Source organism: Astyanax mexicanus, chromosome 18 (genome assembly GCF_023375975.1).
Source record: "Astyanax mexicanus isolate ESR-SI-001 chromosome 18, AstMex3_surface, whole genome shotgun sequence".
Classification (NCBI taxonomy): Eukaryota; Metazoa; Chordata; class Actinopteri; order Characiformes; family Acestrorhamphidae; genus Astyanax; species Astyanax mexicanus.
Window position 1 is genome coordinate 37921178 of NC_064425.1, and position 23381 is coordinate 37944558.

Consider the following 23381-nt stretch of genomic DNA (forward strand, 5'->3'; position numbering starts at 1 on the left):
TGCGTTCATCAGTGGAGCGACATGCTGGAGTGTATTGATGTGGAACGGAATGCCTTTGAGCTCACTGTGAATCCCACATTTTCTTGTAAAGCAAATGATGCATCACTAACCTATTAATGTGTTATATAAGAAATATACAATAATTGTGCATAAATGCAGTAGATATAGTATATACAGTTCTGGAAGAAAATAAGAGACAATTTAAAAAATGATGAGTTTCTTTGATCTGACCAAATTAAAAATGTTTGCAATATAATCAAGAGGAAGATAGACGATCATAATCCATCAAACTAAGCTGAACTGCTTGAATTTTTGCACCAGGAGTGACAAAGTGATCCAAAAGCAGTGTGTAAGACTGGTGGAGGAGAACAAGCCAAGATGCATGAAACCTGTGATTAAAAACCAGAATTATTCTACCAAATATTGATTTCTGAACTCTTAAAACTTTATGAATATGAATTGAAGTTTTCTTTGCATTATTTGAGGTCTGAAAGCTCTGCATCTATTTTATTATTTCAACCATTTCTCTTTTTCTGCAAATAAATGCTCTAAATGACAATATTTTTGTTTGGAATTCGGGAGAAATGTTGTTCGTAGTTTATAGGATGTTCATTTTACTCAAACGTATATCTATAACAACGTGCATGCATATTTGGTTTTCTCAATCTATTGAAGCACGGTGGTCACTATAAGTAACCTCCTAGTTGTTTTTATTATTTCTCACTTGTGTTATAAGAGGAAATTTCTACACTTTCTAGGAATAGTTAAAATAGTAGCACACAGGAAGTGATGTAAGAACTGTAGTTTTTTTTTTAATCTGAGTTTGAGCTCATAAACCAACCTGTATGGCTTCCAAGCAATGAGAACTCCATAGTATCACCACTTACTGCACAGCGCTTACTCAGATACACTTCAGAAATAATGACCTTTACACTGCAGCTAAACAATCAGTTTCCAAGGAGATCCAGTTATCTTCATTGAGGTGATATGTTGACTTTGTTTCAAAAGTGTTTAATATGTGAATACATTATTGCATAAATACATACATATAGGTGTTAGACAATGAAACTGAAACACCTTACATTTTAGTGTGGGAGGTTTCATGGCTAAATTGGAGCAGCCTGGTGTCCAGTCTTCATTAATTGAATGAAAATTCAGTGACCAAAGAATTCAAGCATCTCCACCATATATTTTGAGGTAGATCATTTGACAAAACTTAAGTATTACCATTACTATCCTTGTTCCAACACCCAACAGTACCAGTCAAACCTTTAGACACACCACCACATCCAAAGTTTTTTTATATGGATTATTGTTCATATTGTAGATTAATATAGAAAACATCAGAACTGTGGAGGAACACATATGGAACTATAAAAGTGCATTTATTGAAGAAAGCACAGGATTTGCGGTATCCCAGGTTGCTGTAGTGTTGATTAATGATTGCTAAGGTGTTGCTATGGTATCTGTGGTGGTTGCTATGGTGTTGCTATGTGGTTGCTAGGTGGTTTCTAAGGTGTTGCACTGATATCCGTGGTGATTGTTATGGTGTAAAGTAGGCGTTGAGTTTTATGAGTATGACAAATTTGGTCTTTATAAATTATTTTAAAATGATGTCGGACACTTTTTTAAATGTTTTTCAATGAGGCAGTTTTGGCCACTTTAGTTTTTTTCTAAGCATCCTGTAAGAAAAGCTGTGTACAAGCCTGAATCACCCCATTACTATGCATGTCTGAATTTCTGAATATCTGAGTTTAGTACCTATGTTTCAGCATACCACTGATATAGATTATAACCACAGCCACTTTCACTATGATCAGGAGATTGCGGGTTTGAATCCCAGTCATGCAGCTTGCTGTCAGCTGCTGGAGCCTTGAGAGGGCACAATTGGCGATGCTCTCTCTTGGTGGGTAGATGGCACTCTTTTCCCTTATCACTCCTAGGGTGATGTTGATCAGCACAAGGCATCTGTGAGCTGATGTATTGGAACCGAGTCGCTGCGCTTTCCTCCGAGTGCGCTGTGATGCTACTCGGTAATACTGGCTAGTCTTTACCCTCCTTGTGTTGTGGCATCACTAGTAAAGGGGAATATACAGCTGAGACACAATAGAATTGGTGGGACAACTGGCCTAGTTAAATTGGGAGGAAATAGGAAAACATTTTAAAAAATGTAAAAAGGAAATATAACTTTACAACAGTTATTTGAAGGGTGTGACAGTTATTGGAAGACAATTTATATAATAAATTTACCTGAACAGCAGAGAGACTAACACATAAATATTGGTTTGTTAAGGGCTCTGTTTAACTTCCTCTATAGAGGAAAAGCAAACCTAACCAAGGTTTGAAGTGGTCTGGTAAAAGTCTGATTCAGATGCTGTGGATGATCTTAAACAGCTCGGAACCCTCTAATGTGTCTTAATTAAAACAATTCTGTAAAGAAGAGTGCAGCCAAAATTCCTCCACAGAGATGTGAAAGACTCATTGCCAGTTATCATAAAGCTTGATTGCAGTTGTTGCCGCCAAGGGTGACAAAACCAAGTTATAAGGTTTAGCGGGGCAAACATTTTTTTCGGATAGGGACGGATTGGATTTATCCCCTTAATAAACCAAATTGCATTATTATTTTTTTTTTTATATACTTAGGTTATCTTTGCCTGATATTAAAGTTTGTTTATTAATGTGAAAAATGTAAGTGTGATTAAAAAAAGGGGACAAATCTGTAGGGGGCAAATACTTTTGCATAGCAAATAGGCTGTTAAATAGGGCTGGAACTGATGATTATTTTGGTCGTTGACTAATCTCATGATTATTTTTTAATAAATCGATTTGTCAACGATTATTTCTGCCATGTCCTCCACCACTAAAAGCGATAGAAACAGCTGAACATAAGATTTGAAAGACATTTAAATTAGGGTGACCATATCTTCATTTGGGTCAACCAGGACACCTGGTAGCGGGGGGAGTGGGGGGGTGGGTTAGTGGCGTTGAGGGGTGAAGCGTTGTGTGTGTGCTCTTACTGTGAGACTGCCTTGGAAGGGGGGAGAGGGAGGGCTCCACGCTGACAGTCACGCTGTCTACTGCTCTCTGGTCTAATGAAGGTAATTTAAAAACCAGGACATTTCCTCACTTTCTGAAAAAAAAAAACCCGGGACACCCGGGACAGGACGTGAAATACGGACATGTCCCGGGAAATACGGACGTTTGGTCACCCTGTTTAAATATCAACATGTTGTTTAAACTTGGAAATTACTAATATTTAGTGAATTAATATGTAATGTCTTGTGTTTGGGCACTTTTTAAATTGAGTGTGAACTGTGTGAGTGAGCTATTTACACTGTGCGCCTCTGACCCCAACACTTTGTGTAATGTGGTACTGTTACATATTAATGATTAATCGACAATGAAATTTGTAGTCTGCAAATTTAATTAATCGACATTGTCGATTATATCAACTAATCGCTTCAGCCCTACTGTTGAATACTTTTAAATACAATACAACCACAAATTATTTAATATGAACCGACACAAATTCATAATATATCAAATGTTTGATAATGGGCGTAGTGGAATAAGATGTATTAAGTATTGAGAGAGCCTGTAGTTAACAGCAGAGCTTCTGCTCACCAGGGCTGGGAGTTCCCACTTACTGAGTGTGTTATCTCTCAGCCAGCCGGTGGGATGGAAGCCAGCGGGGGAGTAGAGGTTGTGGGGAAATGGAGTGAATGTGTTAAAATGAGCAGAATAGAGAGAATAACTTACTCGTAAAGGCCAACGGTCATGCTTGGCTATTTTTTACTGTCATAAAATGCTGCGTCACATCTGAAGGTGTTTGGGGCCAAAACAATTTCCCGGAGTAAAAGCAGGAGATTAAAGTAGCAGAGATCACAATAGCAGATCTCTGGCCAGGTTTCAAAAACGGAGGACTGACCTCCAATAAATAACTGCAGCAGCACGACTCCCTCATTACCACAGTCCTAATCAGAGGTTCAGCCCCATCAACACACACACACACACACACAGAGCGCCGTTTTAGGGTATTTGGTGGCCCAACCCAACCTAGTACAAGCTGCACTGACTGTACTAATTAATTTCTAGCATTGACTACCAGACACATAATGTGGTGTCCTCTAATTTCAGCCATTTTAGTCACAATATTGGAAATCTAAGCTTACTGTAGATAAACCAAAGCACTTTACTCACCCAAATAAACAGTTTTTAGGAAAGAAATCTGTGTAGATTCATAGTCATTTGTTCACTTCCTGTATGAAAAAGATGTGTACAAGCCCGAATCACCCCATTAGTATGCACATCTGAATATCTGAATTTAGTACCTATGGTTCGGCATACCACTGATTTAGATTATAACCACACCCACTGTCACCATGATCAGGAGATTGCTGGTTCGAATCCTGGTCATGCAGTTTGCCATCAGTTGCAAGACCCCTAAAGAAGCACAACTGACCTTGCTCTCTCTGGGAGGGTACAGTAGATGGTGCTCTTTCCCCTCGTCACTACTAGGGTGATGTCGATCAGCACAGGGCATCTGTGAGCTGATGTATCAGAACCGAGTCGCTGCGCTTTCCTACGAGTAGCTGTTATGCTACTTGACAATGCTACATCAGCAGCAGTTCCAAAAGAGGCGGAGTCTGATTTCACATGTATCGGAGGAGGCGTGTGCTAGTCTTCACTCTTCTTGTGTTGTGGCATCACCAGTAATGTCGGATAAACAGCTGAGACGCAATTAAATCGGTGGGATAAATGGCCTTTTTTTGGATACAATCCGGGTTAGCACCCGAACATCCCTTTCAGACAGCTTCCTCTTACAGCGTCCACAGTTAATCCTGTTGGATGTGGTTGGTCCTTCTTGGTGGTATGCTGACATTACCCTGGATACCGTGGCTCTTGATGCATCACAAAGACTTGCTGTCTTGGTCACAGATGCTCTTGAAAGAAATTGGGAAAAATTAGAAATACATTTAAACAGAAGAGCCTTTCTCACCCAAATAAACCCAATGTTTTCAGGAGAGAAATCTGTAAAAATTAAAGTCCAGTGCTCATTTGACTTTTGAAATGTTTTCTTTTTTAATAATTAAAAGTTGCGTTTATTTCAGCTCTATAGGATCTTTGGGATCCAGCTGCTCTAAGCGGTGTACAGTGACATCGCATTTGTCCAGTGTCGGCATCCATACTCTGATTATGTTGGAAAAACATGGCGACACCCTTGTTCTCTTAGAATTAGGCTCCCTAAGTAGTGTACAACATATAACATTTAGAAAAATAGCTGCTGCGCTACAGAAATGCGGTGCGTGTTCCACACAGTTTTTTTACACACAGAATTACAACATTGTTAGCGATACTAATATAATGTTTTATGACAGGATATTTTGTAAGATTAAAGTTTAAGTATTAGTCTAAGGTGGGGGGTGACGCGTTTTGAATTTCTTTAATCTGATTGGCAGAGAGGGAAAGAACTAGCTAGCTAACATAAACATTACCCATAAACTGTATGTTGTTGCCAGCCTACCTGGTGCTAAATTACACCATTTGTACACATAGGTCTAATTTATCCTGTGTAAAAATCCACTTACTGCTGTCTTGTTTTTTTTTTATTTTTTTTATTTAATCCTCTTTCTTTCTGGTCTTTCGCTTTTAACTGCCTGATAAGTGCTACAGACTAGTAGCTCTCCAGCCCAGAGGGTTGTTGAACCCAACTGCAGAACAGTTGAGCTCAAAACAGGTAAACCCAAAAAGAAAGGAAAAAATAAATAAATAAACACACCGCTCCTCACGCAGAATCAAACCCATGTCGTCAGGTTCACGGTCCAATACACTACCACTGCTCCGGCTAATAAGTTGGGACACAACTAGGAGGGGAGGAATATAAACAAAAGCATTTTATTTATTCATTTATTTTATTTTCATTATCTTTATCATAATTCAAACAACCTCACGGGCCAGATGTTTCATGCTTGCCTATTGTCGACCCCATCACTAACTAAAACACTTAATGTTGAGGATATGAACTGAGACATTAGTTTGTTAATAAGTTAGACCTTTATTGGGTATCTAACACCTTCTTCTTCCTGTTTCTTTTCTCTCTCTCGCTAGGTGTCCAATTTCTTTCTTCTTCTTCTTTTATCTCCTCTGTCTCACCCTTCTGCTCCCTGAGGAGAGGAGCCATGGCAGTGTCTTCCTCTTTCCGCTGTGCTGTCTTCCTCCTCTCCCTCCTCCTCCTCTTCTTCACCCTCCCCCCATCCTGCACCTCGGAGTCCCAGCGAGAGGAAGAACCCGTGTCTCCCTCCATGACGCCGGAGCCGTACTACAACACCTCCGTCATTGACAGCAACTCCACCAAGCGCTGTGGAGAGGCGGTGGAGTGCGCGCCTGGCATCATCCTGCCCGTCTGGAAGCCCAACAACCCAAGAATCGCAGACAAGATCGCCCGGGCCACCGTCTACTTCGTCTCGCTCATGTACATGTTCCTGGGGGTGTCCATCATCGCCGATCGCTTTATGGCATCTATTGAGGTTATTACATCACAGGTAAGACAGTGACACAACCAGGACAACCGATACTTGTTAGGCTGGAGGGGTAAATTGGGGAAAGTGTTAGGGCTACTGGACCTTTCAAACTGATATATTTCAGAGGCACACTCAAAATAGAGGGTTATGAGAATCACTGGCAGGATGCGTAATTTTCCTTGTTAATAATGACGATAATCACTATTTTACCATAGTTTAGTATATACAGGGGTTGGACAATGAAACTGTAACACCTGCCATTTTAGTGTGGAAGGTCTCATTTGTGTGGAAGGGCTAAATTGGAGCAGCCTGGTGGTCAATCTTCATTAATTGCACATTATTGCACCAGTAAGAGCAGAATGTGAAGGTTCAATTAACAGGATAAGAGCACAGTTCTGCTCAAAATATTGCAATGCACACAACATTATGGGAGACATACCAGAGTTCAAAAGAGGATAAATTGTTGGTGCACGTCTTGCTGGAGCATCTGTGACCAAGACAGCCACGGTATCCAGGGTAATGTCAGCATACTACCAAGAAGGACGAACCACATCCAACAGGATTAACTGTGGACGCTGTAAGAGGAAGCTGTCTGAAAGGGATGTTCGGGTGCTAACCCGGATTGTATCCAAAAAACATAAAACCACGGCTGATCAAATCACGGCAGAATTCAATGTGCACCTCAACTCTCCTGTTTCCACCAGAACTGTCCGTCACCACAATAAATTATTGTGCTCTAAAACCAGGTGTTTCAGTTTCATTGTCTAACCCCTGTACGTGGCACTGTGTGAAAAAGTGTTTTTCCCCAGGTAAAACATAACTCTACTGTGGTTTACCCACCTGAATTTAATTACTCTAGCCACGCCCAGGCCTGATTACTGCCATAAAGAAATCACTTAAATAGAACCTTCCTGACAAAACAAAGTAGACTCAAAAGCCAGACATCAAGCCAATATCCAAATAAAAAAAAGTACTGAGATTTATCAGTCTGTGAAAGGTTATATAAGTTTTGAGACATCAGGGAATCGCAATGGGAGCCATTATCCACAAATAGCGAAAACGTGGCAGAGCAGTGAACATTTCCAGAAGTGACTGGTCTATCAAAATTACCCCATCAAAGTTCAGCAAAGACTCATCCAAGAGGTCAAAAAGACCCCACACAATTCAAAGAACTGCAGACCTCACTTACCTCAGTTAAGGTCAGTGTTCATGATTCCACCATCAGAAAGAGACTGGGCAAAAACGGGTGCACTGCTGAGCAAAAAGAACCTTAAGATTTGTCTCAATTTTGCCAGAAGACATCTTGATGATCCCCAAGACTTTTGGGAAAATAATCTGTCGACTGACGAGACAAATGCTGATTTTTTTGCAAGGTGTGTGTCTCATTACATCTGGTGGAAAAGTAATACCACATTACCGAAAAAACAACAACATAGGCACTCTAAACCAAACTCCCTTAGATTTAAATTTAAATTAGGACTGCAGTAATGCAGTACGTTAGGACTTCATTACTCCACATGGTGGCGCTATAATTAAATGAATAGGGAAAACCTGCGGTGAAGAATATTGGTTGTGAAATTCTTTGAAACTGATGACACTTAACCTATCATTTCCGCTGTATATTCATAATTTAGGAGGATTTTATCCCCTTCAGTAACACAGATGCTGTGAAGTATCGTAGAAAATTGTCTTGTGATATATCGAGTATTAGAGAATCACAGTAATGTCATGTAATCGTTATCATGGGCAACATGATGATGTGATCTGATGATACAGTATTATGGGATTCCCTATAATTCCTATCCCTAATGTTCACATGGATATTTAAAGCCAGACCCCAAATTCCAATCATTTCCACCCACTGCAAGGTTTCCCATCCATCTGCTCCCACTAAATCCAACTTAATTCAACTTCCATAATTCACATCACCTTACAATCAGCACATCAGTGTTTATTCCAGAGATATTCCAAGATGACAATGTCAGGATTCATGGAGCTGGAATTGTGAAAGAGTGATTCAGGGAGCATGAGATCATCATTTTCACACATGGATTGAGAGAGAGTTCACCACAGAGTCCAGACCTTAACCTCATTGAGAATCTTTGGGATGTGCTGGATGGAGAAGAGAGGCTTTGTGCAGTGGTCAGACTCTACCATCATCAATGCTGCTGCAAGATCTTGGTTAAAAATTAATCCAGCAACACTGGATTGAAATAAATCTTGTGACATTGCAGAAGCTTATCAAAACTATGCCACAGTGAATACGTGCTGCAATCAAAGCTAAAGGCGTTTTTTTTTTTGGTGGTGAATTTATATAAATACTTTACTATGACCATAGCCTAGTTTGTGTCTGTGTATTTGGTGGTCACCTTTGATTTATCTGTGACCATTTACTGTATGAATAAGAACATATTATGTAGTGCACATGGAGTTATTCTTAAGATATCAAAGAGAATATTTCAGGTCTGGAAGGTTAATGTAATTAACGCTTACACTGAGCTCCTTCGTTATTCCCCTCTGAGAGCAAGCACAAATTCTGTCAGGAGAAAATGGAGCAGTGTTATCTCTGCCAGTGCAGTCACGCTCCATCTGACTCACCTACTATAAATGTGACTGAGGAGAAAATGAACACAATAGCTTTTTAGAGGCAGGGCAGGGTTATTAGCCCTCACAGGCCAGCGTGTACATTTGTTAATGGCTTAAAAGTGTCTGATTTACCGTAGTCGACCATTTAACACCAGACCAGGGTTTAATCTGTCCAGAATCAGGGGGTTCAGTTTAGGTGTGATAAAAGACTCATCGATTATCGAGTACAATCATCGAGTCCTCATTAAATCCTGCTTTCAGCAACCATTTGTACCTTTACAGCTGGAGTCTTAAATACATAATTCAGTCAGAATCATTCACTTCCTGTCGGCGGCGCGAGCAGTCGCAGCGGCTACTCTGGAAAACACGGTGCTTTTGTTTGTTTTTTGTGTAAATAATCCGATCTGAACTCGCAATCATGCAAAAGTTAGCTAACCTAGCCTTTTCTGGCAAGAGGAGGTTCCCCATTTAACCAAGTCAAAGCTAGCTAATGCTACGCTTTTTGTTTAACTTGTGAGAAGTCTTCCACCTCACTTCGGCGAGCTAACCAGCTAGGTTAACTGTTTCCTTCAAGAAGTCTCTAATTCTTATCAGCTAGCTGAGCAAAGTTAGTTGTTTAAGAGAACATAGGTTAATTTTTCTCATCAGCTAGCTTATCTAGCCAGTTTACTGTGAGAAATTTCTAGTTTCAACGCAGCTAGCGTTAGTTAGGTTAGCTAGCTAGCTAGCTAACTAACTAGCTAACTAAAGGAGCCCAAAAAGGATTCCACAGGATTAATAAAAATGTATTTAAACAATATTTAGAATTAAAAAACACATTTAATACACAGTAAAACAATACAAATGTATTTACCTGCAAAAATGTACCTGCTGCTATCGCTGAATCACGAATAAAACGGCAGCTGATGAACTTTGAGTGTATCAAGATTTGGAGGCGGAGCTTGTGAGTCAGAATACACTGGGAGGAGTTAAAATTAGTTAACTCTGGCAAATATTTCCAAGTTTATGTAAATTGTAACACTGAAAGCTGTTAGAATAACACCCAGGGAGTCAAAAAAAGGTTTACACTGATTTTAACAGTGTTATACAGATTTTAACAATTTTATAGATTTTACTGTGTACTCTAATATTGTAATCACTCTAATATATCATAATTACATTTACATAGATAAAGCTTCATTACATTTCAACCGTAAACGTCTTGGTTCTAGACCAACGTCAACATGAGCTCTCAGCCCAGATCATCCATCAGAGCATGTGGGAAACGATGCCCTGTCCTTCTCCAGCGCCCACATTAGAGCTGGTCTCAGGGGAGAACAGCTCTCTGCCACCACTGCTGTTCCCAAGGAAACCTGCAATAATAGCAAAATAAACATGTTATTCTATAAACTGAAGGAGGACTCAGTGACGTAAACCCAGACAGCACAGGTGGGCTGCACTGTGCTGAGTGTATTAGAGGGTTTAAAATAATGTAAATAATTTTAAACCTGATTAGAACGGTGCTCGTCATCTGTGAAGGATGTGAGGAAAACAAATCCATAAATAATCTCAGTTAAAAAAGAAAACAAGAAAGGATGAATCATACAGTCAGTCATCGCGGCCTTAAATAGTCTTTAGAGTTGTATTAAAAGACTGTGTTTTAACTCTGAAGTGCAAACACAGTTATATTTTATGTGAAGGACAGATGTGCATTCAGAAAGCTGTTGCTGCAGGATTGCATTGAAGTGGATCGATGTTCAAAACAGCTCTGTACTGAATGAATGCTGTACTGAATAAAAGGTAGGACAGATTAGAAGTGAAAATCTTTCTCGATCGATGAGTAAGAAATTGAAGTTTGTGTTCTCCTGTATTAAGTTTTTGAACATGAAGAAGTGGGAATAGTTGTTCTTGGGATTTCTAAAATAGCTAAATTATTTTGTAGTACTCCTAAACCTTTTTTTTTATTTTGTCACCTTACAACACAAACTTCAGAAATTACTTAATTAGTTAATAGTGTAACACGGAGGAGGAGGCAGGATGTAAACGCAAGTCGCTTTTATTTTCCATGATGAAAATAAACAAACAAAACACTAGGGACAAACTAAGAAGAATAAGGTACTTAAACAAACACTATAATACAAAGGATAAACTAAAAGGCTTAAACAAACAAGCAAAATAATCAAACGAAGAAACAAACTAAAGAAAACAAACCAGAATACTGTAGACAAAAACACAGCAGGTCAAAGGTTCAACAAACACAGCTAAACAAGTTTGAAACAGAGTAACAGGACGAGGTCAAACAAAAAGCACAACACAGAACAAAGTAGCACATGGGATATTTGTACACAGGCACACACTAGGGACACCTGTGGAGGTAATGAGGGGGGCGGAGTTATAAATGAGACAGGAGGGGTTACAGATGACAAGGCGGGGCTAAGGCGGAGACAAGACCAAAACACAACAGTAGCACAGGGGTGGGAATCATGACAGGTAAACAAAAGAGAACAGAGGACAGGAGCAGGAAGGAACCAAAAAAAGGAAAGACACTGGACAGACACAGGCTAAGGTGTGACAAATAGAGTGCAAATTTGTGTAATTTAGTCTCAGTATAAATGACAGTACAGTTGTTTTGTGAAGGCCTCATTGGTTTGCTAGAAAAAAAAAACTAGTGAACAAACAGCTTTTTGAAGACCAAGGAACTCACCAGACAGCTTAGAGATAAATTTGTGGAAAAGTTTAAAGCAGGGTTAAGTTATAAAAACATATCCCAAGCTTTGAGCATCTAAAGGAGCACTCTACAATCCATCATCCAAAAATGAATGACGAAAAAGTATGATACACCTGCAAACCTACCAAGACATGGTCAGAGAAGCAGCCAAAAGGCCCATGGTCACTCTGTAGGAGCTGCAGAAATCCACAGCTCATGTGGCAGAATCTGTCAACAGGACAACTACAAGTCATGTACTACACAAATTTGGCCTATGGAAAAGTGTCAAGAAGAAATCCATTGTTGAAAAAAAAGATATAAGAAGTGCTGTTCACAGTTTTCCACAAGTCATGTAGGAACACAGCAAACATGTGAAAGAAGGTGCTGTGGTCAGATAAGACTAAAGTTGAACTTTTTGGCCTAAATGCAAAACGCAATGTGGGGTGGAAAAGTAACACTGCTCATCACCCTAAACACCATCCCCACTGTGAAACATGGTGGTGGCAGCATCATGCTGTTGGGATGGACAGAGATGATGAAAAGATGGATGGAGTTAAATACAGGGCAATCCTGAAAAAAAAAAAACCTGTTGAAGACTGCAATAGACTTGAGACTGGGACGGAGATTCAACTTCCAGCAAGACAATGACCCTAAACATACAGCTGACCTACAGTGGAATAATTTAGGTTAAACTATATTCTTGTATTAGAATGATCCAGTCAAAGTTCTGACCTAAATTACATTTAGCATTTGTGGCAAGACATTAAAAATAGCTGTCGACGCTCTCCATCCAACCTGACTAAGCTTGAGTTATTTTGCAAAGAAGAACGTGCAAAACATTCAGTCTTTAGATGCACAAAGCTGGTAGAGACAAACCTCAAATAATTTGAAAACCAAAACTATTCTGAAAGGGCATGAACAACCCATCCAGGAGGTCACAAAAGAACCCAGAACACAATCTAAAGAACTGCAGGTCTCACTCGCCTCAGTTAAGGTCAGTGTTAATGATCCAACAATAAGAAAGAGACCAGTCTGCAGTTTCAAGATAAAAAAAAAAAAAACTGCTGACCAAAAAGAACACAACGACCCATCTCACTTTTACCAACAAACATCTTGATGATCCCCAGAACTTATGGGTAAATATTGTTTGACTGAAGAGACAAAAGTGGAACTTTATGGAAGTTGTGTCTTGTTACATCTGGTGTAAAACTAACACATACTTTCAGAAAAAGAACATCATACTGAATGTAAAACATGATGGTGGTAGTGTGATGGTCTGGGGCTGCTGGATAACTTGCTGTAATTGATGGAACCAGGCTGTTTACCAGACAATCCGGAAGGAGAATATCCGGCCATCTGTTTGTGACCTCAAGCTCAGGTGTACTTGGGTTCTGCAGCAGGACAATGACCCAAAGCACACAAACAAGTTCACCTCTGAGTGGGTGAAGAAAATTAAATTAAGGTTTTGGAGTGGCCTAGTCAAAGTCTGATTTAGACTGATTGAAATGTTGTGTCATAGTATTAAAAAGGACATGTAAGCTTGAAAACCCTTTTAAATGTGTCTGAATTAAAACAATTCTGTAAAGATCAGTGGAACAAAATTCCTCCTCAGAGATGTGAAAGACTCGTTGCCAGTTATCAGTAAAGCTTGATTGCAGTTGTTGCTGCCAAGAGATACACAACCAGATTATTAGGTTTGGATTGGTTTGGGTCGTTTTTTTTTTTTTCTTCTTTTATTTAAAAAAATAATATAATAATTATATTTTCTCAAATATTTTTATTTTTTGATATTAATGTTTGTTTGATAATTGGAAAATATCTGGATGACAAACAAGCAAAAACAAAAGAAATCTGTAGGGTCGCAAATACTTTTTCATGCTGTTCTATGTTGTTGAAACATGCACTCAATATTCTCAGCAGATCATGTTCTGTAAAATATGACCTGATTTCCAAAAGGCATCGTTTTTATATTACACTTTATTTTGACAGTTTAAATCACCTATAAAATGAAAAGGATCTGGACGTCTAATGCAAACTTTATCCACACATTTTCAGGGATTTAGTTGCTGACGATGAGGCTCTGAGGGATTGTGTTTATTAATTGTCTTTATTTAGTTTATTGTTGACAGCAGTTACAGCAAGTTTGAGACACTTAGATTAGATTAGATTTTCTCTTGTTTCTCTGCAGAGGATAGGATATAAAGTTAGCAGATCAGGCTTGATTTCATTTTAAAAGCAGCTCTGTAAGTTAAACACACGGATGAAGAAAAAATAATTTCTATAATAATAATGTTAGTTTTGGGGTTTTTAAACACAGTTAATAATTCACTTTTAATAGTTTAATAGTTCGCATTTAGATGTTGGACTGTTGGGTTTTAGAGGAAAATAGAAGTAAACTGTGTTTCTCCAGAGCCTCTGTGACTCAGGTTGGATGTTGGGAGTGTTGCTGTTCTGCTATTTTCAGGACTCTCCAGAGATGTTGGTTCGTTCTCTGGGTTGTGAGCGGGACACTGAAGGACGTTCACACTCTGTCCTCTTCTCTCACTCAGTCCTGCAGTGCTCTGTCTCTGATTTAGGTTAGGATCACCTTGCTTTGCTCCACTTTGCTGCAGGTCTAAAATACTTTTGAACACTAATATTTGTATCAGTACTTTTAGCAGTTTTCTTTCTCTCAGGCCTATTTAACAATTAATCTGTGTTGGGGTTTGGTTTGGCAGGGTTTCTTTTTTGTTCGTTTGGCATCACTTGAGTTCAGTTGGGTTGAGTTTGCTTTTGTTGGTTCGGGTTTGGTCTGTTTTTATTGGGTTTGGGGAGTTTATTTTGGTTAAGGTTGTGTTTTGTTTGGTTGCGTTGGGTTTGTTTCAGTTATTTTGGTTTAGGTTGGGTTTGGTCTGGTCTGGTTTCGTTGGTTTCAGTTTGGTTGGGTTTATTTTAGTTCTGATTAGGTTTGGTCTGGTTGCGTTGGGTTTGATTTGGTTTGGTTTATATTGGTTTAAGTTGGTTTGGTCTGGTCAGGTTTTGTTGTGTTTGGTTTGGTTGGGTTTATTTTGGTTTAGGTTGGGTTTGGTCTGTTTTGTTGTGTTTGGTTTGGTTGAGTTTATTTTAGTTCAGGTTGGGTTTGGTTTTGTTAGGTTTAGTATGGTTGGGTTAATTTTAGTTTAGGTTGTTTTTGGTTGGGTCTTGTTGCGTTGGATTTGGTTTGTTTTGGTTTACATTCATTTATGTTGGGTCTGGTCAGGTTTTGTTTGGTTGAGTTGATTTCAGTTTAGGTTGGGTTTGGCCTGGTTTTGATGTATTGGGTTTGGTTGGGTTTATTTTAGTTCAGGATGGGTTTGGTCAGGTTTTGTTGGGTTTGATTTGTTTTGGTTTATGTTGGTTTGGTTTGGTCTGTTTTTGTTGGTTTGGTTAGGGGGAGTTTATTTTGGTTTATATTGTTTTAAGGTTGGTTTGGTGTGGTTTTGTTGGGTTTGATTTGGTTTGTTTCAGTCTAGAATAATTTTGTTCTGGTTTTGTTGGGGTCAGTTTGGATTTGGTTTGTTTTTTCAACACATTTGTTTACTTTTTATTTCTACCAAATAATTTAAATATTCATAATCAGTGTATACTAATAAAATATATATTTAAGTTTGGTACAATAGTCTAATAAAATATATTTTAGTGTTGGGTAGAATATCCAGGAACCTCTATCTGTGAAATAGTTACAGATTGAGATACATAAATATGTGTAAATTAAATTATTTCTTCACCACTGAATCTGAGGGCAGAAAGAGGTGAAATCTATTTCATCTTCTCTAAAATGCTCAGGTTCAACAGATGTATCTCTTCCACACACTGCAGAAAAATCTATAACAGTGTATCAGTTCACAGAGATGACCACCAGACCGTGAGCCAAGACTAAAAAAGAAATGGAATGAAATGTCAGGGTTTGTTATGACTGTTTTGTATCCAATATGTGTCCAAATGTTTGTGGACACTGTTTATAATGAATTTGTATAGCAACTGTGAAAATACACACACTTATACACAACTTATCTAGTCCATATAGAGATGTACGGCTATTAGAATTACCTATTGGTACTAGAAGTTATAGGGAGACAGAGAGTTGTGTGGATCAGATACAGCAGAGCTGCATGAGTTTTCAATACTTCAGAGACACTGCTGGACTGCTAATAATTCACCAACAGCTTCCTGTGAGCAGTGTCCTGTGACCAGCAGATTCAGAGCATCTGTCTCTGACTTTACTTTATCTACAGGGTGTTCCAGCTGTAGGTAGGAGTGTGTAATAGAGAGTGGAGGACAGTGAGAGATTAAACACAGTGTTTAAAAACTCCAGCAGCACTGCTGTATCTGATTCACTCACTGTACCAGCTCAACACACACCAACACCTCATACACCACCACCATGCTAATCAGTGCTAATCACTGCTGTATCTGATCCACTCACTGTACAACCAGCTCAACACACACTTACACCTCATACACCACCACCATGCTAATCACTGCTAATCACTGCTGTATCTGATCCACTCACTGTACAACCAGCTCAACACACACTAACACCTCATACACCACCACCATGCTAATCACTGCTCATCACTGCTGTATCTGATCCACTCACTGTACCAGCTCAACACACACTAACACCTCATACACCACCACCATGCTAATCAGTGCTCATCACTGCTGTATCTGATCCACTCACTGTACCAGCTCAACACACACTAACACCTCATACACCAACGCCATGCTAATCAGTGCTAATCACTGCAGTGCTGAGAATAAATAATCCACCACCCAAATAATAATAAAAGTAGCTGCTCTGTGGTGGTTTTCTCTCCTGTGGGGTTCTGAGTTTTAAAAAACATCAGGTACATTGAGGGTAAACCTAATTTTCAATTTAGCCAAGCATTTACATAAAATGTAGCTAAATTTAATTATTTTAAATAACAGTAAATAAAATATAAAAAATAGATAAAAAAATAGAATTAAAATAAAAATAAAAAATAATAAAATTAATATAATAATAAAGTTTGGTTTAATTGATAAAAATAAGATAAAAAAAAGAAATAATACAACAAAAATGAGTTAAAATGAGTCAAAACTAACTTTTACATAATACAATAAAAATGCAAATAAATGTTGGTATATAATATATGAAGATTTGTTGGGAAGTGGCATCTACCATTGAAACATTTGCATGTAGTATTAAATATTTATTTTTATACAAATAAAAAAAGTTTTAAAACTGCCTTTTCGCCCTCGTTAAACACAACAAAAAACAACAAAACTGCATTTAAACAATGTGAACACTGCTTGTTCCAGAGTTCAGACAACATTAGCATAAAATGATGTGTTCCATTCCAGCAGCTCCCGGGGTTCTGCAGTCAGGATATATTCATGTTCTCTTTTCTGTTTTCAAGTTCAGTCAAAGCTAAAATCTGAATTATCTTGGGGTCCCTGAACATGATCTGTTCTTTACAGCACTGAAAACAAAACAGAATACTCTGCTTTCTGACATTTCATTACTTAAGACAGGGGTGTCCAAACTACGGCCCACGGGCCATTTGCGGCCTGTTTCCTAAAAGCGGAGAGGGTGCGCATTTCTAGCGCAGAAAAACGGGCCAAAGAGTCTAAAAGCGGAGAGAGTGTGCAGTTGTAGCGCAGAAAAACGGCAAATGAGTCTAAAAGTTGCTGTAATTAAGGAGTTTAATATTAAGAGACATCATGAAATGAAACATCAATTTGAAAAATTTTAGTTTACACAACACTGTCAGAGATAAAGATAGTTAGTCAAGTAAAATGGTGTGTAAATGACATAATCAGGAAAATGTATTATTTAAAGTGGTATATTTCATTATTTGTTTTATTACAGAGTCTGTGGCCCATGACTTCAAATATATTTCTCCTTCTGGCCCCCAACAAAAAAAGTTTGGACACCCCTGACTTAAGACTTAAGATTTTTTTTCTCTTGAATAAATATTTATAAAACTTCATACTACACACAGGAATTTCCTTTTTTCAGCTTTATTACTTTTTATTTTCACTTTTTCTTTAAAGCATTTTTGGACAGTTGCAGACATGTTGAATTGTTCATGGTGACTTTTTTGTGTTCTTATTCTGATTCAAAGTTACATTTATATTTTCTACCACTATTTTAATTACCATGATGTTTTACTGTGACAGGATAGACATCTTATACTTCCCCTGGTGACAATAGAGACACAATATGAGAAATATTAAGTGTAATATATTAATACTGTTAATTGTTAAGTCTCTTAAAATAAAACAGAGTGAAGGTTTCTTTTATAAAGGGGTGGGTTTATCCCAAGATAACATGGTGGACAGTGAAATTCTTATAATCTGTATAAAATTTAGAAAACATTCTTTATAATGAAGATTACCTTTGTTCTATATGTTCTATATATTTATAGATATTTCTATATATTTAAACAACTATGCTGTCACACTAAAGTAGGGCTGTGAAATACAGTCATTACGATTCAATGTATCACAATATATTGCAATACTGTAAACAGGGCAATACTTTATTTTGCGATTGTTTAAATGAAATTTTAAGAAAAGTCATAATATATAAACACTTTTTACTATTCATGCTATTTTAAAGGCAACTCTGAGAGTACAATTTTGTTATCTAGTGGGCGGGGCTTAAACATAACTCTAAGACCCAATCCCGTTTCTCTTTTGTTTTCCTAACCCTTGTTTTTGAGTGTAAACTTTTCACTTGGAGCAGAGTTACAAGGGATAGAGGTAAAATTATCATATTAAGAATTGGAACAACCCTTTAAGCACCAGATACAGACATAGTGTTAAAGCAGTGGACCGCAAAAGTTCAGCAACCTAACTGCTGCTGCTTAACTAGTTAACATTAGGACTTTGTCAGATGTCTTCAGAAAGGAAGCAGGTGATTAAGCAATTAATTATTACTGTCCATTCCTTAATCCCTCTGTGATGTTTTTTTTTTTTTTATATTTTTTTCCATTCCACCTTAAATGCTGCATCCTCTGCCTTGCACTATTTAAGGTGGAACTAGAAATTTGTTAGCTAGCTACCGAGACAAACTACTAGTGATTTTGTAATGCTTGTTATGAAGAAAATGGCCATAAAACATTGAAACTACTCATTAAACTATGGTAATAAATTTTGAGGTTGCCGTCCGACAGAACCACTGTCTTACATCAATGTTTGCATATCAAAATTATTATATTTTATTTTTAAACATTACAAAAAAAACAATACTGTATTGTAAAAGTATTGTGAGACTGAAATATACTGATCATTTCTTACTCTGTTCTGTCTTTGTCCTGCAGGAGAAAGAGGTGACGATCACTATGCCGAATGGAGAGACGTCCGTGGCCACTGTTCGTATCTGGAACGAGACCGTGTCTAATCTCACTCTGATGGCTCTGGGCTCATCTGCTCCAGAGATCCTTCTGTCTGTCATAGAGGTCAGTGTCTCTTTAGCCTCTCAGAAGATTCGGGTTGTGTGTGTCTGCTGGGTCTGATGTGATGGAGGGATAGAGAGGGTGAGAAACAGAGAGAAAGAGAGAAATTCCATGATTAACCCTCAGAGTTAAAGCACAAAAATCCTTCTTTACCTTCAACAAGTATCAGTGTTTAAAGATTTTACTGACTTGTAGCACTTCTTAAGAGTTGTTAAGACTTGTTAGGACTTGTTTAAACGTGTTAAGACATTTTAGGACTTTTTAAGATTTGTTAGAACTTTTTATGACTTTTAGGACTTTTTAGGATTTGGTAAAACTTTAAGACATGTTAGAGTTTGTTAGCACTTGTTCAAACTTGGTAATACTTGTTAGGACTTGGTTAGACTTTTTAAGATTTGTTAGAACTTGTTAGTAGTTGGCAAGACTTTAAGACATGTTAGAACTTGTTAGGACTTAGCAAGACTTGTAAGTACTTCTTTAAACTTGTTAGGACTTGTTAGGATTTGGTAATACTTGTTATAACTTGGTTAGACTTTTTAAGATTTGTTAGAACTTGTTAGTAGTTGGCAAGACTTTAAGACATGTTAGAACTTGTTAGGACTTAGCAAGACTTGTAAGTACTTCTTTAAACTTGTTAGGACTTGTTAGGATTTGGTAATACTTGTTATAACTTGGTTAGACTTTTTAAGATTTGTTAGGACTTTTAGAGACTTGTTCAGATGTGTTAGCACTTGTTAAGTCTTGTTAGACATGATTAGGACTTGTTAGGACATGATAGGACTTGTTAAAACTTGTTAGGACTTGTTAGGACGTGTTTAAATTTGTTAAGACTTGTTAGGACCTTTTTGGATTTGGTAATATTTGTTAGGACTTATTAAGACTTTCTATGACTTGGTAAGACTTGTTAGACAGATCATGGAAGTAGGAAGTCAAGTATTCCTATTTTTAATGCTCAATTGATGACAATTCTTCAGTGTAGTCACACCTCCTCAACACTCTATAATCCAATACAACTGTAAGTAAGCATTAAAAAGAAGTAGCGTTACAAAATTAAAATTAAAAGTAGCGTTAAAAAACGAAAAAACACCTTGCCAACTGTTAGGCACAGGAGCAGATCTACTGCTTTAGGGTTGTGTGGCAGCCAGTGGCACAAAGTGACAAATATCTCACACAGTGTCACTGATTAGCTGCTTCAATGAAGACTTCTGATTATGATTATTAAGTGCATGGTTATGCACTGTCAGTTATGATCTATGATCTGATTAAAAGTAGTGGTGTCGTTTGATTTAAAAAAATAATCTGATTAATCTGAACAATATTCTGTGATTAACTGCAATTCATTGCACTTGTTCTTAAGATGCAAGTTTTTTATAGTGGATATTTAAATGTAAATAAAAGGATAAATGTAATAAAAGTAAAATGCAATTTTATTTATGTTGTGTGAAGCTGCTTTAACACTGAATGCTGGAAATGTTGCCACTGCGCTTTTAAACACAGTGTTTTTAATGCGAGATGCAATGCTGGTGTAGTAAATGGAATTGCTTGGCTGCAAGCAGTGAATGCAGCACAGACCGCACTTGTAAACAGCAGGGAGCAGCAGAGACAGCATTTGTTCATAGCAGTTAATTATCTGCCAATTATATCAGATTAAACAGCGTCTAATCAGCAGTTTAGCTCTATTAAAAATAAGTATATTTGATGGCTGGGTCGGATTGAGACCAGATCACATTCCCACCACAAACGAACGGCTCCAGAAAAAATATAAAATGATAAAAATAAATAATTAAATAAAATAAAATAAATAATCTGTGCATTGGGGGCGGGGCAGATTACAGAGGAAATTGGGGTCAAACTAAAAAAATAATCATGTGCATAGACTGTGTATAGCTGGACAGAGCATTGTCTCTCAAAAGTGAAGCCACCACAGGTCGGGCGCCCCCTGCTGTTCGGTTGCAGAAAGCTGTGTAACTCCACCCATCCCCATAGGTTTCAATGGCAAAACAGAACAAATTTTAATCACATTTTTTTCTAATATACTGTAATTCTATCTCCATTATTTAAATGAAGCAGCTAGTGTAACCTCTGTTTATATTGTCAATTTTTTGTATATTTTTATATCCCCACAGAATTCGTTTTTAAAAACGTTATTCAGCTCTATTCAAAAAGGTGTGGTTATTGTAAAAGGGCCGGTTATGGGCGGGACCAATAACAGACCGCCAGCTCCGCTCCGCTCTGCAGCCTGTGACCTCGAGGCAGCTCTCAGGGGCGGGGCTATTTAAATGAGTAGGCTGTCTCTCCACAGTCTTTCTCCCTCCTCTGGTCTCTACTGCACAGACTTGGTTTTCAGGATCGCCAACATGGAGGAAGATTTTGGCTTCATTTTCATTGAATGAATGGGAACGGCGACACAGCGTCCATCTTTTTTTTTACAGACTCTGATCATGTGTGTTAACTACTTTAATCTTCTCTGCTGTAGAAAAGCATTGTGTTTCTCATATGCTTGTAACTTGAGTGAGCTAAACAAAGCTTTCTATAAGATGTTAAACAGGTTTAAATGTTTTATCATACCTAAAATAGCACTTAAAGTGCAGTGTGCTTCTCTCACTGAGCACAGGAATACAAATATGCTACAGAAAAAGCATGTTTTGAATAGTAGTGAGGATGACACACAGTCACACTTCTCTTAAGCCAGAGAAACACAGAGGTAAATTCTGGGTGACAGCGCTAAAAACACTCCCAAACAGCACAGTGAGCTCGGTGAGTCTGAGATACAGGAGTGAGTTTTTCTCCTGAAGGTGTTTTCATACAGCAGTGAAGCAGTTAAAAGCACTGTTTCAGCTCAGAACTGCAGGAGAAATAAACACAGTTTTATTTGTGCTTAGCTAACAATCAACAGACAACAATCTATATATATATATATGTATACAGTGTTTACAAGAGGCACACACTGCACATTTCACTATTGGACATTATGTGCACTATTTAATTGTAAATAAAACTACTTTTCTGTTCTATTTCTGCACTATTTAGGGTGTAAGGAGCCATTTGGGGTATAATCAATGGCAGCAGCCTAGAATTAGCTTAGCTAACTAGCTAAAGAAGCATTTCCACACTCTGTTTCTGACACAATGCCCCGAACATTATAACATTTTACCTGCTTCACACACACCTGCAGTGATGTCAGTACTTAGTAATGCGTTACTCTAATCTGACCCTTTTTTTCAGTAACCAGTAATCTAACGCGTTACTATTTCCAATCCTTCTCAGTAGTTGGGTCCGGTATGGGTCCGTATTGGAGAACGTCTGGGTCCGGACCCGGACCGCAGTCCACATATATGTGATCCCTGGTCTAGACCATATACACGGTTCTGTTTTATTAAACCACTCCTTGCTGCCCTGCAGAGAACAACAAGTTCAATGTTCAGTTTTACAGTGTTACATATGTCAGGTATATTTTATATATTTTATTTTTTATTACAAAAATTAGTTATGTTAAGTTAATTCAAGAGAAATTGTCTTTTATTTTTATATAAAAAAAAAATCAGGAAATAGTTCAACTTTAAATGTCTAGAGATAAATTGTTGCTGTTAAAATGCATTTTCCAATAAAGGGAGTATTGGCAAAACTGGTTATAATGTTTATGTTAAGGCAGCGGGAGGTGGTGTCTGCAGCTGCTGAAAGTAACTAATAAAGTAACTTTTAAAGTAACTATACCATCACTGCACACCTGATACAGCTAATCAAATTATTAAAGGATAAACGCAGTGTAAATTGTACTTGGGATGTAGTAGTACAACATGATAACATTAACAAGTATGAACTTTGTAGAATAGCTTTCATCCCCATTCGCCCATAGCATTCTTAAATAAAGTGCTTTTAGCCAATGCTCCCAACAGGCTTACAGTGGGAGAACTTGTTAAGACTTGTTTGGACTTGTTAGAACTTGTTAGGACTTGATAGAACTTGTTAGGACTTGATAGAACTTGTTAGGACTTGATAGAACTTGTTAGGACTTGATAGAACTTGTTAGGACTTGTTAGGACTTGTTAAGGTGCGTTAGGGCTTGCTAGAACTTGTTAGGAGTTGATTTGATAAGACTTGTTAGAACTTGTTAAGACTTTAAAG

The 23381-nt window shown here is 37.8% G+C and overlaps 2 protein-coding genes across 10 annotated transcripts in view; one reads left to right on the plus strand and one right to left on the minus strand.

Annotated features, from left to right (window-relative positions):
- Positions 1-23381, minus strand: part of wdfy1 (WD repeat and FYVE domain containing 1) — a 1176431-nt gene that overhangs the window by 747399 nt on the left and 405651 nt on the right. Inside the window, exon 13 of one of the 9 annotated variants that reach the window (XR_007425292.1) lies at positions 16111-16140. The exons of 4 other annotated variants lie outside the window; for them this stretch is intronic. The gene's annotated coding sequence lies outside the window, so the exon portion shown is untranslated. Of the gene's footprint in view, positions 1-16110; positions 16141-16213; positions 16225-16300; positions 16312-16387; positions 16399-16471; positions 16483-23381 lie in introns of those variants that run through there. 4 more of the 9 variants (XR_007425297.1, XR_007425298.1, XR_007425299.1 and 1 more) reach the window with 4 other exon arrangements.
- The window catches only part of slc8a2b (solute carrier family 8 member 2b), a 295419-nt gene that overhangs the window by 199091 nt on the left and 72947 nt on the right, over positions 1-23381 (plus strand). The window contains exons 4-5 of the mRNA XM_049467028.1: positions 6109-6542; positions 19122-19259. Coding sequence (XP_049322985.1) covers positions 6180-6542; positions 19122-19259 — 501 coding nt within the window. The 5' untranslated portion in view covers positions 6109-6179. The remainder of the gene's footprint in view (positions 1-6108; positions 6543-19121; positions 19260-23381) is intronic.